The following is a 17,658-nucleotide window of genomic DNA, read 5'->3' as shown; positions in this document are numbered from 1 at the left end:
AGTCTATCGTCAGGTCATCTGACAGAAATTCACTGACGATAGCAACAGGGATAATGAAAGGGATTTTTAAAATGGGAGTTATGTCTGTCAGATACGTCAAAGAAATAGAACTTTATTCTTTAAAAATCTTTTATTGATATACTCAGTGTATTTTTAAATGACGTGCTGTTTTAGAAGACCAAATACCATATTTTCAATCTTGAAAATATTACCTCACTGAAAAAAGGACAAGAAAAATCTTTTATTTTGTGGGCAAGTGGTTAATGGATCCAGTTACGGTAGAATCTGCCCTATGTAGATAACCTAGCTCAGGGGTCACCAGACTTTTTTCTCTGGGGGCCACATTGTCGTTCCTGACTGTGATGGGGGGCCGGGGTCGGGTCAGCTATATCACATAGAATTGTATGACCCAGACAAATATGACCACCAGCAGGCCTCATTGTGTAGTAGAGATTACTAGCCTGGCACGGCCATCCCCACTACTATACCCCCACTACTATATCCCCACTACTATACCCGCACTACTGTATCCCCACTACTATACCCCCACTACTATATCCCCACTACTATACCCGCACTACTGTATCCCCACTACTGTATCCCCCACTACTATATCCCCACTACTATACCCACATTGCTATACCCATGCTACTATATCCCACACTACTATATCCCACACTACTATATCCCACACTACTATTCCCCCACTACTATTCCCCCACTACTATTCCCCCACTACTATACCCCCACTACTATATCCCCACTACTATACCCACACTACTATATCCCACACTACTATATCCCACACTACTATATCCCACACTACTATTCCCCCACTACTATTCCCCCACTACTATTCCCCCACTACTATTCCCCCACTACTATACCCCCACTACTATATCCCCCACTACTATATCCCCCACTACTATACCCACACTACTATACCCCCCACTACTATACCCCCCACTACTATATCCCCCACTACTATATACCCACACTACTATACCCCCCACTACTATACCCACACTACTATATCCCCCACTACTATACCCACACTACTATATCCCCACTACTATACCCACACTACTATATCCCCCACTACTATATCCCCCACTACTATATACCCCCCACTACTATATACCCACACTACTATACCCCCCACTACTATACCCACACTACTATACCCCCCACTACTATATCCCCCACTACTATATCCCCCACTACTATGCCCCCACTACTATACCCACACTACTATACCCCCCACTACTATATCCCCTACTACTATACCCACACTACTATACCCCCACTACTATATCCCCCACTACTATATCCCCCACTACTATACCCCCACTACTATATCCCCCACTACTATATCCCCCACTACTATATCCCCCACTACTATACCCCCACTACTATATCCCCTACTACTATATCCCCCACTACTATATCCCCCACTACTATATCCCCCACTACTATATCCCCTACTACTATACCCCCACTACTATATCCCCTACTACTATATCCCACACTACTATACCCCCCACTACTATATCCCCTACTACTATACCCACACTACTATATCCCCCACTACTATATCCCCCACTACTATATCCCCCACTACTATACCCCCACTACTATACCCCCACTACTATATCCCCCACTACTATACCCCCCACTACTATACCCCCCACTACTATACCCCCACTACTATATCCCCCACTACTATATCCCCACACTACTATATCCCCACACTACTATATCCCCACACTACTATATCCCCCACTACTATATCAACACTTGATTCCTGGCACATATTTGTTTATCTTTTACTAGTGGTTTGCAAAAGTAGTAATCAAGTCTTCACACTTTGTTTTAATTTGAAATACCACTGATATTCCATTTATTTATTTTCTTATAAAAATATCAAAGCTGTCAAGGTAAGAAACATCTGCCTATTTGAGGTGATTGACACTGGCAAAGGTGAGTGGAAAATTATAAATTGTAGGTAAGCCTGTTGATATTATTAATAATATAAATAATAATTGTATGCAGCACTTAATAAAGGTCAAATAAATAGGCCTATAAAATAAATACATTTTAAAAAACAGTGAAATTATAATAATATGAGCAATATATCAATAGATCACAGCAGTTGTGCTGTGTCCTGCACGTCATTGCTCTCATCCATGGCCAAAGCAAAAAACTCGAATTCTGACGCTTTCTCATTCAGCTGGTCATACACGTTGTCCCCCAAATCTTCGGTTCGCCTGGTCATAGTAGGTGCGGAGAGACTCACCGCATTGAGCGCATCCTTCTTGTCGGGACACACCTCCTCGGCCACAGCAAGCATGCATACTTTAACAAAGTCCCCATCAGTAAACGGCTTTCCATGGGTAGCTAGTAGGTGAGCTACCTTATAGCGAGCTCGGACAGCAGCCTGGTTGATCTGGGTTTGGTGAAGGAATACATTCTGTTGTGCAGCCAGTCCGCATTTCATCCTCCGAATCCTGTCTTCTCATGTTTGCCCTCGCAAACTAGCATACTCTTTGTGGCGGGTTTCGTAGTGACGACGCAGATTATATTCTTTGAAAACCGACACACTTTCTTTACATACAAGACAAACTGCACGGTCCTTACACTGAACGAAAAAATAATTGGTGGTCCACTGTTCTTTAAAAACTCTGCACTCTCTGTCAGCTTTTCGCTGACCGCTAGCCATTTTGCTGTGCTGAACACTGACAGTTCTCTGCGCATGCGCTGCCTGTCACTGCTTGATCGCGAGCATATGACGAAAATTCGGAAAATATGAATAGTTCATTTTATAACTAAATATCAATTTTAATTGATAAAATCAACAAAATACAAGATGCAGACATGTTATTATTTGCCAAAAAGCAATTTAAAAAAATAGGCCATGACCACTTTTGGGGATTGCCTCATAGGGCTGGTTCAAGTGATGGGGGGCAGAGGGGCTGGGGGGCCGGTCAAAGGGGGATGGCGGGCCGGATCTGGCCCGCGGGCCGTAGTTTGGTGACCCCTGACCTAGCTAATAGTAGCAATGAGGGGAAAAAAAAGAATTGATCTGTTTGTTTGCCGCTAAATAAATAGAAGGAAATAAGGCCGTGCAAAATCAAGATTCGTGTCAGAGTAACAAATTCACCTGACTAGCCCGACTATCTATGCTAATTTTAGTTTATAATTGTATTTTTGTGAGTTTCATGATGGTAGGGTGTCCACTTGCCATGACTCGATGTTTTGTTTTTTGTTTTTTTTCCCCCCCGCACCATTCTGTGTTGAAACTGTTGTGTGTGTGAAAACCCCAGAGATGCCTACTAGTACGGATTGGCCGTATTTTGTACGGAAAAGTTACGTAAATACGATGTTACGGCAAACAGTGTTATTCTGTACGGAATTATTATAAAGTCTTAAAAAATTCCAGTGAGTTGTTTTTAAATGTCCAAGCGACTTTTTCAATCCATGCACGATTCACGGCTATTTATTTTTACAACAACCGCACATGCTGCATGTGACATGCGCAGATTCCGCACATGCTGCGTGAGACAAGCGCAGATTCCGCACATGCTGCGTGCGACATGCGCAGATTCCGCACATGCTGCGTGCGACATGCGCAGATTCCGCACATGCTGCGTGCGACATGCGCAGATTCCGCACATGCTGCGTGCGACATGCGCAGATTCCGCACATGCTGCGTGCGACATGCGCAGATTCCGCACATGCTGCGTGCGACATGCGCAGATTCCGCACATGCTGCGTGCGACATGCGCAGATTCCGCACATGCTGCGTGCGACATGCGCAGATTCCGCACATGCTGCGTGCGACATGCGCAGATTCCGCACATGCTGCGTGCGACATGCGCAGATTCCGCACATGCTGCGTGTGATGCTGCTGTAGGTCTGACAGAGTTTCTTCACTTTTAGCCGACATTGTTCTGGGGAGCGCGTGAACCCCTTCTCCTTCATTTTCTCACTGAATACAGCAAACACGTCGGCATTTTTGTGTGTTCTCTCCAAAAGCTCAGATATGTGGACATCTGCCCATATATCCACAAGGGTGCGCGTTTCTTCCTCTGCCCACGTTTGCCCCCTACTCATTTTTTGTACTCGCCTACCACTGGTGACTGAAGGACCCTTGACAACCGAAACAGTGTTTGCACTTTGCGGTGGAGTGTCAAGACTCTGTTTCCCATAATGCTCGACAAACGACGGACGCTCCCGAGGTACAAAAAAGCAAAACTGTCAGATTAGGTCCAGCCTGCTTTCACACCTCCAAAAGATCCGCACCAGGGTTCCTTTGGTCCGGACCGAGTCCGACCTTGCAGCTCGGTCTCGGTCCGCTTGTTTGGTCCGGACCAGAGTTCGGTGGTTTGTATTCAGACCAACCCAAAAGGTCCGGACCAAGGGAAATTTGGTTCGTTTGGTCCGGACCAAACAACGTAGGTGTGAATACGCCATTAATTTAATACAAAACAGAAATGGTCAGACACAAGCACGCCAAGCACATGGGAATGTATTTTGCCAATTTTGACAGCGCATGTTTTTTTTAATGCCGCACCGTAGGCAGCGAACGTTTAAAGGTCCCATGGCATGAAATTTTCACTTTCTGAGGTTTTTTAACGTTAAAATGAGTTCCTCTGACCTTAAGTCACCCCAGTGGCTAGAAATTTCATAATGTGTAAACCAAACTATGCCCAACATTTGAGAATGGCGCGTCAAAACGGCGCGTTGATAAGCTCTTCCTTTTACTACGTCAGCAAGGGAGATGATCCCCACGCCCCCCCTCTGGATTCCCACCCACTGTATGGATTGCCCCGCCCAGTTGTAGTGAGGAGACCATAGAGGACACAACAACATGGCATCACCTAAGCGAGCGAAACATGGAAATTGCGCTGTACATGGATGTGACAACACAGAAAAGAGTCTGTTTTTACTGCCGACGGGAGAGCCCCTGAAGACGCAGTGGCTTAATTTTATTTACTTCAATAATACACCGTCGAGTCGACCTAAGACGGTGTACGTTTGTCGGAAGCATTTTCCTGATGAATGTTTCCACAACTTGGGACAGTACAGGGCAGGTTTTGCACATCAAAGCCTGGGTCCGTACCAAGCATCCCTGCCGCATCAGCCACAAACGCCGAACAAGTAAGTGTATAACTGTTAAGTCGTTTTGCCGTGTTTTAAAATCGGTGCCACGTTAGCCTTGCAATGGCTACATTAGCTGTGCAGCTAACCGCTTCCTGCAGTTAGCCAGGTACTCTGCGCTACAAAACCAAAAAGCATGCAGCATGCTCTGTTATAATAGCCAATCAAAACAGTTTTTACAAAGACACCCACATTCTTTTTTTTAAGTCACTCGTTCATTTTATGTTTTTTTGTTCAGTAAAAACCCAAACATTTGTTGAATTTATTTTATTTCCTCGCGTTGCACCTTAATGACGTCAGCGCGCGGTATTTTTCCCTTCGCGGTTTGTTCCTTCTCTCTCGCCATAGTAAGACACCCACATCCGCTTGTTCTGACCCACTGGAGGTAGCGTCACAGTGCTGTTAGCCAATCAGAGGTAACGCGTTTACATGTCATGAATATTAATGATAAGACCCGCCCCCACCCTCTACCCTTCCCCGCCTCCTGCTTCTCATTAGCAAAACGACGCACTGGGAAAAGCGCTGAAATGGGGCTTTCTCCCAGGAGGCTATATCTACGTGCCGAGGGTTCATTTCGAGAAAGGCTGCGGATATAACATCCGGAAACCTCCACGAGCCCGTTTAAAGCATCAACAAACCACCATGCCATGGGACCTTTAAGCGAAGATCCAGACTTTTTTCTATATTGACGTTGAGCACAGAGGAGCATGTCATTCTGCTTTCGGTTTCGGCAGCATGGATGCGCTTTACATGAAAGAAGGCACTGATGTGTCTGCCATCGATAAAGGTGTAAAAACAAGTGGAGGTGGGCCTGGCTGTACGAAATGGGTGAAAACGGAAAGCCATTTAGTTCATGGTGCAAAAAACTAAACATTCCAGGCGCTTGCATTTGTGTGGTTTGCCACAAAAAAAAAAATATACGGAAGCAATGGAAAGAAAGTGCAATAAATTGAATATATTAATCCATTAATTAATTGATAATAAAGTTATCAGTTCTAAGTTAACCATTCTCAGAATTTCATCGAAATCCACCCATAACCCCCCCCGTAAATTTTCAGTCAATTTTTTTTTGCTTTAATCCATGCACTCGGCGAAAGAAAAGTCTGTGTCGGATTACATTTTACTACGTGACATCAAGGAAATTCTTGACTATCAAAGAAACAAGAACACGGCGCATGAATTTGGCATGTTAACCGATGACCGTTTGACCGATGGTTGACCGAATCAACGTCAACCGGTTAATTTTTTTTTGGTTGTCGTTTAAAAAAAAAATCAATCGTTTTGAAGCTGCCGATTTTGGAGCGGAGAACCTGGAATTCTGTGTTTGTAAACGCTTGGGGCATGCCATGCGGTGTAAGGACGACAGCTGACAAATCAGAAACACCCATTCAGTCATGTCCTGCCCTCCCGCCCCAGTTAAAGACAGCTGACAAATCAGAAACACCCATTCAGTCATGTCCCGCCCTCCCGCCCCAGTTAAAGACAGCTGACAAATCAGAAACACCCATTCAGTCATGTCCCGCCCAGCTGCCACTCGGCGAAAGAAAAGTGTAGACACAGGCTTTTTATCTTACAAATTACTATTCTGTTTTTTTTAATTATTATTAGAAGGCACATGGAGTTTAGTCCTGCCTTGGCCAGTGCATTCTGAAAGTATGTTTCGGTCTGTAGCCAACAATGTATGTTATTGCAGATCAGATCTCTCCACACAAACTAAAGGCGCAGATGCCGACTTTTTTTTTTTTGAATCGCGCAGATCCGGGTTTTTTTTTGGGGGGGGGGGCGTTGGAGTGTCTGATTGTAATTTCAAGGTGGATTCTGTATTAAAATTACTAAATAGGCGGGTGCCGTTGCAGTCCATGAGGTGTGGGGGTGTGGGAGGAGGGCAGTGTATCGGGGGGTTGCGCGCGTTTGCGTGGAAGCTGCGCACATTAAATTTTGCACGGCTTCGGTGCGGGCGTGCGCCAGGAGCGATTTCTCAGAGACAACAAGGGAAGCCGAGCTTCCCCTAAAATTCTCTCCCCAAACTGCGGCGTCTACGACGTTGAATTCTCATTAAAACAACTTGCATAACATATGCCCAAGATTGTATTTATGTTCATAACTATCCTGTAACTTATTTGAGTGATGTCTGACGAACTTGCAGTTCGCTACGAGAATCACCTTTGCTGCCAGGCTGTAACCTTTCTTATTTCAATGGGCTCTATGGACTGGCAGCAGTGTTGCCAGATTGGGCGGTTTTAAGTGCATTTTGGCGGGTTTTGAATATATTTTGGGATGGAAAACGTCAGCAGTATCTGGCAACACTGACTGGCAGCCGGGTATCCGCTGCAGTCTACGAGACGGCTCTGAACAGCCAATTTCGGCTAGTTGTTATTGGTTAAAATCAACAAAATCATCACTTCCAGGGAAGCCGGGCTTCTCTGGGACTAAACGAGACAGTGGGAGGGACAAGAAGCCGGGCTGATAAAGGATTATTGGAGGTAGTGTTTGAAAGACATGAGGAGGGCGGTACTTCGGCGAGGAACACGGAAGTATGATCAGTCAGTCCCTAGCGGATGTCGAGAAAGTGTAGTCGTGTGCCAAAGTGCTGTCCGAATTTCTTTTCATATAAACGTTTCTTCTCATTGATGTTTCTGTACATTACTCTGTAAATAAATGTAAATATTACTCGTTGTGCTCCGTTAACTTTCATCCATTCTATCAGTTTGATCATTCGCGAATTCACTCGTTTATTTCATTTGTAGTTCAATCTGGTTGTAGGCTAGCTTGAGCCTTATTGGGATCTGCAGTGCTAGCTGCTAACAGAAATTGGTGAAGTCTCTGGAAAGCACAACCAGCTGGTATGACAGGGTCACAGACCATTTTCTGGAAAAGGAGCGGAGGGCAGAATTTGTGTATAAATAGTGTTCATGTTCATGAATGTGAAGTGTGTATATTGTTCAGTAATGTTAAGAGAATGGTGGGCTCTGTGTTATAGGTTATACCTGGGTATAATATTCAAGGTTCTGTGTGTTGCATAGCCTACCTGGTTATGAATTTCCAGACTGTGTTGCAGAAGATGTTCAAGGATGTGTTGCACAGCTGGGTGTTGTGTTAAAGACTCTGTGTTGCATATCAGGGTATGATGTTCAAGGCTCTTCGTTGAATAGCCAGTGATTTTTGGATGTTTGATATTTTTGATTAAGGATATGAGGCACTAGCCTGGCAAGCCAGACTATAACATGAAATGTACAAGCAAAAATACTTTCTGCCACTAGGTAGGGTTGTCTAGTTCACTATGCTAATGGGGCACACTTTTCTATGCTTTGATATCTGGCCTACAGGTTTTACGATGAATGCGTAAAATGGGCTTCCCCTGTTTTAAAAACCAGCAGCCGCCACTGCCGTGCGCGGCTTTCTGATTTGCTGTTTTCTTCTCGTGCTTGTACTTCCTGTGTTTCGTGGACTGTGGCAGCATTTGCTTATAGAGATCTTGCAGTCACGTGACCGGAAAGTACACAGCCGCCATCTTGTCGGTAAAAAACACAGCTGAATACTGCTGCACTCGTGTACAGAATGGATCAATTTCAACCGACGGACTACACGGCTCATTTTTCTAATGAACAGATAACTAGATATATGTCTAAAATAAACGATCTACAGATTAGTGACCCTTATCGCTTACCGGACGGAGTTTTCACGACCGTGTCAGTGGATGTTGAACTGCCAGCGGAATACCCAGATGTGTATAATTACCTCATTAACTTTCCCTCGCTGTTCAGTGGTGAAGCACTGCGTGCTTATAAATCTCTGGACAGTAATCTTTACAGAAATTCAGGATTTGTCAGCGACTCAGATGTGGCATCTTGTAAACAAGAAAATAACAATCCTCATTGGACGGCTAAGTCACTTAAGTATTGAGTATAGCACTGACCAGCCGATTATAGACTAGAATAAGGTAATTCCAGCTGTAATTCCAAATCGTCCGTCTTGTTTACATGGATCTGGCGTTGGAGAGGTAGAGGCTTAGCAGTGGAGATTTGAGTGGCTGTTTTCTGAGCTTAGTCAACAGGCCGGCTCTGCCTGCAGCCTCGCTTTTGCTTCCGCTCCCGGCGCCGCCTCCTTCGCTTTGCTTCCAATAACAATCCTCGCTATCTCGTCCGGAATGTTGTGCATGCGATGGAAATCGCTACAAACCGTCATTTTCTGCTGGAAACCAATGTCCAGTAAGTCCATACGGTTGTAGTGGATATTGAAGTCCGGTACAGACGAACAACACGCAAAAATACACACAAAAAACATAAAAAACGTGCACAGGTAGGGAGAGCTTGTAGCCGCAGCCATTGTAGTAGAATTGTATATAGTAGGGTTTTCCAGAAGAAAAGGTAGAAGTAGAAGGCGGAAATATGGCGTTTGACCGACAAGATGGCGTCTGTCACAATCTGGATCGGCTGTGACGTCACATGCAAGTGCTTCATATGCAGAATTTGCTTTGATGAAGTTGTGGTCGGACGCTCCAGTGCCCCCCCTTGGGAAAGAAAGGTCGGATCTGCGCAATTCAGCCATGGAGAGGGCGGCATCCGCCAAAAGGCGCGCCGTTTGCATCCCTGTAATAATTCCAATTCTAGAATTTTAAACTCATAGGTTAACCGACTTTAACCGGCTAATGAGGCTCGGTGGTCGGCCAAGATTTTTTTTTAGTTTTCGCCATCCCTAGCATGAATGAAGTCGATGGTTGATTAGTCTGGTGAATATTAATGTCAACGTAATAATAATACACAAGATCTGAACTAAAACCTGGTTACTCACTGATGTTACTTCGCATCAGACAGTCGCTATATTAGCTTAGCGGCTAATCAGCTCAGCTCCAGCTATCCCATTCCCAACGGCTGTGCACAATTAGCAGCCATGTAACCGTAATATCAGTAGCTGGAAAACAAATCGCAGTACGAGGTCTCTGTGTCTCACTTCGAAGAAAAGTGCCTAGTCCGTAGCAGTATGCAATATCAACACACAGCCTACTGCAGTTAACTGTAAACACCAGGGGCCGTATCGCTAAAACGTAAAAGTTAAGATGGGACAAGCGTATGATGGGATTGTTTTCAATAGGCTACTCAATGCAAGCACCGGTAGTGACTGAGCTAAAGCTTGCCGCTTAGAAAATGACGGCAATTTATTGAGAACACGTTCACACTGATATTTTTAATGCCAAGTTGCAACTTGACAAAAGTGCGTGCCCCTCGCTGACACGGCCATTTGTCCTCCGCTCCAATACAAACCCCTCGACATCAGTGCCACGTTTGACTAAATGTTTCGCGCTGTAGAAAAGGTAATGTGAGTGGAGGGCAGCGACTGGGACTGAATGTGCGGATGCTCGCGGTTAGATTTCGAATAGATTCTAATAATTCCAATTCTAGAATTTTAAACTCATAGGTTAACCGACTTTAACCGGTGTTCTGATAAACGGTCCTGCATCCGCGAAGCATCCTACGGTAGGAGGGGATGTCTGTCGAGCAGTCCGACATTGCAGGAAATCCTACAGTGTGATTCAACTTTAACTTTTAGTCATAGTTCGCGGTTTTTCCCTCTACAAAGAACATGCTTCTACACTGATACAACGTCCACAACCCTGTCAGAATTCATACGAATGTAGGACGTCCTGACAATTCAAACGACTCCGTCAGAATATGCTTTTACATTCATATGAATCTAGGACGCTCTGACTTTTTTGCTCTATTAAAATGAGTGTAGGACGTTATTACAATTCAAATGACGCCGCAGGACGTTCTGACAACTCGTATGACCACGTCAGAATACGCTTCTACAGTAAGTACAACCCCGATTCCAAAAAAGTTGGGACAAAGTACAAATTGTAAATAAAAACGGAATGCAACAATGTGAAAGTTTCAAAATTCCATATTTTATTCAGAATAGAACATAGATGACATATCAGATGTTTAAACTGAGAAAATGTATCATTTAAAGAGAAAAATTAGGCGATTTTAAATTTCATGACAACAACACATCTCAAAAAAGTTGGGACAAGGCCATGTTTCCCACTGTGAGACATCCCCTTTTCTCTTTACAACAGTCTGTAAACGTCTGGGGACTGAGGAGACAAGTTGCTCAAGTTTAGGGATAGGAATGTTAACCCATTCTTGTCTAATGTAGGATTCTAGTTGCTCAACTGTCTTAGGTCTTTTTTGTCGTATCTTCCGTTTTATGATGCGCCAAATGTTTTCTATGGGTGAAAGATCTGGACTGCAGGCTGGCCAGTTCAGTACCCGGACCCTTCTTCTACGCAGCCATGATGCTGTAATTGATGCAGTATGTGGTTTGGCATTGTCATGTTGGAAAATGCAAGGTCTTCCCTGAAAGAGACGTCGTCTGGATGGGAGCATATGTTGCTCTAGAACCTGGATATACCTTTCAGCATTGATGGTGTCTTTCCAGATGTGTAAGCTGCCCATGCCACACGCACTAATGCAACCCCATACCCTCAGAGATGCAGGCTTCTGAACTGAGCGCTGATAACAACTCGGGTCGTCCTTCTCCTCTTTAGTCCGAATGACATGGCGTCCCTGATTTCCATAAAGAACTTCAAATTTTGATTCGTCTGACCACAGAACAGTTTTCCACTTTGCCACAGTCCATTTTAAATGAGCCTTGGCCCAGAGAAGACGTCTGCGCTTCTGGATCATGTTTAGATACGGCTTCTTCTTTGAACTATAGAGTTTTAGCTGGCAACGGCGGATGGCACGGTGAATTGTGTTCACAGATAATGTTCTCTGGAAATATTCCTGAGCCCATTTTGTGATTTCCAATACAGAAGCATGCCTGTATGTGATGCAGTGCCGTCTAAGGGCCCGAAGATCACGGGCACCCGGTATGGTTTTCCGGCCTTGACCCTTACGCACAGAGATTCTTCCAGATTCTCTGAATCTTTTGATGATGATATGCACTGTAGATGATGATATGTTCAAACTCTTTGCAATTTTACACTGTCGAACTCCTTTCTGATATTGCTCCACTATTTGTCGGCGCAGAATTAGGGGGATTGGTGATCCTCTTCCCATCTTTACTTCTGAGAGCCGCTGCCACTCCAAGATGCTCTTTTTATACCCAGTCATGTTAATGACCTATTGCCAGTTGACCTAATGAGTTGCAATTTGGTCCTCCAGCTGTTCCTTTTTTGTACCTTTAACTTTTCCAGCCTCTTATTGCCCCTGTCCCAACTTTTTTGAGATGTGTTGCTGTCATGAAATTTCAAATGAGCCAATATTTGGCATGAAATTTCAAAACGTCTCACTTTCGACATTTGATATGTTGTCCATGTTCTATTGTGAATACAATATCAGTTTTTGGGATTTGTAAATTATTGCATTCCGTTTTTATTTAGAATTTGTACTTTGTCCCAACTTTTTTGGAATCGGGGTTGGAGGACGTTCTGACTATTCAAATGACCATCGGAATTTGTTTTTACAATATATGAATGTAGGGTGTTCTGACATATGCTTCTACATTAAAATAGGAGTGTAGGACATTCTGACAGTTCAGACGACCTCGTCATAATATTCTTTTACTTTAATATATGAATGCAGGACTTTCTGGCAACTCAGTGACCATCAGAATATGCCTTTACATTAACATATGAATGTAGGAAGTTTTGAGAATTCAAATGACCCCACCAGAATATACTACACTCGCTGTAAAAAAGAATAAGTTAAGCTTACTTGAAAAAAAGGTGGAAACTCGTTGCCTCAAATAAATGAAGTAATATAACTTGTTCTCTTTCAAGTTATCTTTACGTTTGATCAGATAGGTCAGAAGTTGAAGCGCTTTAGTGGAAGATCGTGAAGGGGAGATATTTCAGATGTATTGCAAGACTCACGCAATGGTTAGAAATCAGCATTATGTTAGATTAAGTAGTAAAGATTGAATGCACGCCGTTAATCTGCATCGTTTATAGCACAGCTGATGTAGGACAAACATCTGTTCAAATGCCAAGAAATGACGTTTTGTGCTCTGCGCATGCGCAGTGGACGCATTGACGTGTAGGACAATTTATCAGAACACCGGCTAATGAGGCTCGGTGGTCGGTCAAGATTTTTTTTAGTTTTCGCCATCCCTAGTATCAGCACGACCATATTCATCGTCAAGGGATTGGCTGATTCGAGAACTGCGTAAAACAGAACAGCAGGTGGATGTATGGGTGTTCCTGATAAAGTGGCCAGTGAATAACTTAATAATAAGCAGGATTTCCGGGGAAGGGAGAGAAAATCTCAAGATTGTTTGCTTGTAATGGTTTAAAATTGCATTCTCGCGGTTATTTGATTTGTTCTTATGTCACGCTTTACTCATTTTATTGAGTTTGCGCAAATGAAATACGACATGTAAACGTTTTTTGTTTTTATCATACCCCGCTGGCCGAAAGGCCCAAAAGGGGGATTATTGTCGTGGTGATGTCTGTCCATCCATCCGTCCCGGGAAGGGTGCTCACCTTCTGAAATCAACTCCTCTCTCAATTTTTGGAGGAATTTCACCAAACTTGGCAGGATTCTTTGTTGTATGTCGGGAATACGCATATTGCAATTTCGTTACAGCCCTTGATTAACAAATTTGTACTTTGACAATTTCATGAGCGCGTGTTTTCCTTCTGAAATCAACTCCTCTTACAATTTGTGGATGAATTTCTCGAAGCTTGGCAAAAGGCCTTGTTATGGACCCTTCTCACGTGACGTCACGACAAACGCGGCCGCCATTTTGGACGTGTACTACCAGTAGTTTACCACAGCCAGCATTGAGGAACGGCAGCAAAGAAAGTTTTTACTTTCAGCAAGACTTCCATCATGCCACTATATTGTTGTGCACCTGGATGTAGTAACCATCAACACACAAGGCAAGGGTTATCATTTTATCGGATCCTTTCCTGTTAATAGCGGCCATTAACAGGAAAGATTGGCAACCCTCGGCATACCAGCGCTTGTGTAGTGACCACTTTGTTGGAGGTAAGACGAATAAAATTAGCCAGAAAAGGCATTACATTGCTGTTAACATTCTGTGGCGGCGAGTGTGTAACCAAATAGGTTAAAATAACCTATTGTAACCTCTTTGTTCTTCTGTAGTAGCTATTGTTGACTAGCTAATGTCAACAACATCATAGCTGGTATGTTACTGTAGCAATGTTTACGTTCAGTCATTTGGATGACTGTTAAAACCTTTCAGTCTCAAGTTTTTCCTTTACTGTATTTACTAGTTTACTGTAATTATGATCCGGCAGCTATTTACACCGGATCCAGTGTAAATAGCTGCCGGAGCCAACGTCCGAGGTTCCGGAGCGCGCTCCGGCTTGCTCCCCCTCGAATTAAGCAGCGCGCTCCGGCTTGCTCCCCCTCAAATTAAGCAGCGCGCTCCGGCTTGCTCCCCCTCGAATTAAGCAGCGCGCTCCGGCTTGCTCCCGGAGTGCTCCGGCCGAGGTTCCGGAGCACGCGCCGGCTTGCTCCCCCTCAAATTAAGCAGCTTAATTTGAGGGGGAGCAAGCCAGAGCGCGCTGCTTAATTTGAGGGGGAGCAAGCCGGAGCATACGTCAGTGAACAATCCTGGTGGAAGCAGGTAAACGTCGTTCTCTAAGCCTGCTAACCTCAATTTTTGCAAATACCTCTCCCTCTGCTCGCCCTGTAAATGCCCTACGTCGCTGGATAGTGAAGGTGTTTTCTGCATCTCACTCCTTTTTCTTTTGTTTTTCGTTTGTTGCCTTCCTCGCATTCAAACCGATTCGAGCCGAAGTCCACTACATGTCCAAAATGGCGGTCGCGTTTACGAAGGTCACGTGACTGAAAAGGGTCTATATGACGGTAATACGCATATTTCGTTTGTGAAAATTTTCCCAGAGTTTTGACCCTTGATTAAATAACTTTGGCAATTTCATGAGGGTGTCGGTTCTTCTGAAATCAGCTCCTCTCACAATGTGTGGAGGAATTTCACCAAACTTGGCAAAAGGCTTTGTTATATGACGGTTATACGCAGATTGGAATTTCGTTTAATTTGGGCAGTTTTTCCCCAGAGTTATACCCTTGATTATTAACAAGCTTGTACTTTAGCAATTTCATCAAGGCGTGCTTGCTTTCTGAAATCAACTTCCCTCACAATTGTTATCCCCCGCTGGCTGAAAGGCGCAAAGGTTGATTATGTCGTGGTGATGTCCGTCCCGGGAAGGGTGCTCACTTTCTGAAATCAACTCCTCTCTTAATTTTTGGAGGAATTTCACCAAACTTGGCAGGATTCTTTGTTACATGTCGGTCGTACGCATATTGTAATTTCGTTCAATTCCGTTGCATTTTCCCAGAGTTACGGTACAGTCGCCAGTGAGGGATATTGTACTCTCGGAGCACTCTTGTTCTCATCCTCTTTCTCCCGTTTCTCGCAGTTCCGAGTGGTCACCGCTCCATTCCACAGAGTGGGCTTCGCTGATTTCTGGCTGGCCGATCAGCTCAACTCGCTGGTGGTTGTCCTCATGGACCTGGAGTACCTGATCTGCTTCTACAGCCTGGAGCTGAACTGGCTGAACTCCAGTAAGCGCGTGATGAGTAACAGTAAGCCCTGAACTTAATTATTTGGAATAATTTTTCATTTTTATACTATATTAATCGACAGAAGGTTGTGCCATTGTGGGCTGCTTACTGTATGCACTGCAAAAAATACAAATCTTAGGAAGTTTATTTGTCTATTTTCAAGTCAAAACATCTAGCCACCCTTATTATAAGACATAATTGCCCACCTCATTTAGCTAGAAAGGCTAGTTTTTAGACAGTCCATCTTGAAAATCTTGTATAGACTAACGCTACGTTCACACTGCAAGGCTTAATGCTCAATTCCGATTTTTTTGTGAAATCCGATTTTTTTGTGAGGTCGTTCACATTAACAAATATATGCGACTTGTATGTGATCCTCAGTATGAACGAAAAGCGACCTAAAAGTGTTCCGCATGCGCATTGCAGGATACGACGACGTCACACGCAGTGAGCATGGCCAGCGTTTACGGAAGTAAAACCGCCCGGTTGCGGTACGACCCATCCAATCTAGCTTGAATAGCTGCATCCCCCCAAATGGAAATCAGCTCCCTAACCTCTGCGTCCTTCCATTGAGAAGATTCAGAACCTTCACAGCCCGAAGCGTCCCTCGCATTGATGTCATGCGCAGGGGCGCAGATACGTTTTTTGAACTGGGGGGGACAAAAAACTGGGGGGGACAAAGCTGCCAGCAAACCAACCCCAACCCCGATATGCCTGTCAAACTTGTTAGTAACCATAGCAACCAAGCTCGAGCTCGCAACCTGTGCAGTCTGCGCAGCTCAACCAACCGAATATCAGTCTTTGTTTTGTTTTGTGAGTTGTTGCAACTATGTATATACTGCCGTGCACCTCAATAAACCGAATGGTAATTAGTCTTTTGATTTTTCCGTGAGGTTTGCCTTATGCAAAGAAAGACAGCATAGACGTTTTTTCCTCCCTATAAGTGGGGGGGACCGAACGAGGTGAATTTAAATCTGGGTGGGACGAGTCCCCCCCCCATCTGCGCCCGTGATTATGCGCCATGTTGTTGTAACTTTTTTTGAGAGACCCGCCGCCTACTTCAGCGCAGAATAGTGACGTTTGTGGCTTGTTGATGACGTGTAAGTCGGATGAATGTGACCTGGCGGTTCAGACTGAAGTCGCATATGAAAAGAGCGGATAGGGATCGGAATTAGGACCACATATCCAAACGGCCTGGGTCGGATTTGAAAAAATCGGATCTGTGTCGTTCATCTTGTCAATAAAAGATCGGATACAGGTCACATATGGGCGAAAAGATCGGATTTGAGTCACTTCAGCCTGCAGTGTGAACGTAGCCAAAATGTCTTGAAAAAGTCTTATTTGGAGCACCTTTGAAAATAAAACAAGTTTTTTTTTTTTTTTTAAACAAGTAAGTACATTTTGGACATTTGTCAAATGCGGTTCATGTTGTTTCAAGAAAAAAAAAATATATGCTTGTTTTGGGAATTATTTTATTTTATTTACCTTTGTTTAACCAGGGAAACAAAATCACATTGAGATAAATCTCTCTTTTACAAGTGAGCCCTGGCCAAGGCAGCAGCACACATTACAATACAACACACAGGATGCAGGAAAAACAGAAAGAATTAAAATAAGTATAAAATATAGAATACAATACAAAAGAAAATACATAAAACAAGATCAAAAAAAATAAAATAAAACGAGTGCAAACAGTTTTGCATGTGTGGTATAGTAAATACATAGAATACAATGTATGGTTAAGTAAATACATAAAACAAGATCAAAAGTTAAAAACAAGTGCAGACAGTATTGAATGTATGATTAAGATAAAATTTGAAATCGTTGACAGACATAAAAATAGCAAGTCTGAGTGGTTTTTGAATCTCATTCCACGCAGCTGAGGCACAATAACTAAAAGCAGTTTTACCAAATTCTGTCTTCATTTTGGGGACATTTTAAAAGA

At 43.8% G+C, this 17,658-nt stretch overlaps 1 protein-coding gene across 4 annotated transcripts in view; it reads left to right on the top strand.

The window, feature by feature from the left end:
• xpr1b (xenotropic and polytropic retrovirus receptor 1b) overlaps positions 1-17,658 on the top strand; it is a 155,996-nt gene that overhangs the window by 122,049 nt on the left and 16,289 nt on the right. For 3 of the 4 annotated variants that reach the window (XM_060929362.1, XM_060929345.1, XM_060929372.1), the window contains one exon: positions 15,569-15,734. In XM_060929362.1, coding sequence (XP_060785345.1) covers positions 15,569-15,734 — 166 coding nt within the window. The remainder of the gene's footprint in view (positions 1-15,568; positions 15,735-17,658) is intronic. The other variant, XM_060929353.1, reaches the window with a different exon arrangement.

The sequence above is a fragment of the Neoarius graeffei genome, chromosome 1, assembly GCF_027579695.1.
Source record: "Neoarius graeffei isolate fNeoGra1 chromosome 1, fNeoGra1.pri, whole genome shotgun sequence".
In the NCBI taxonomy this organism is placed as follows: domain Eukaryota; kingdom Metazoa; phylum Chordata; class Actinopteri; order Siluriformes; family Ariidae; genus Neoarius; species Neoarius graeffei.
This window is presented reverse-complemented; position numbering and strand designations above follow the sequence as displayed.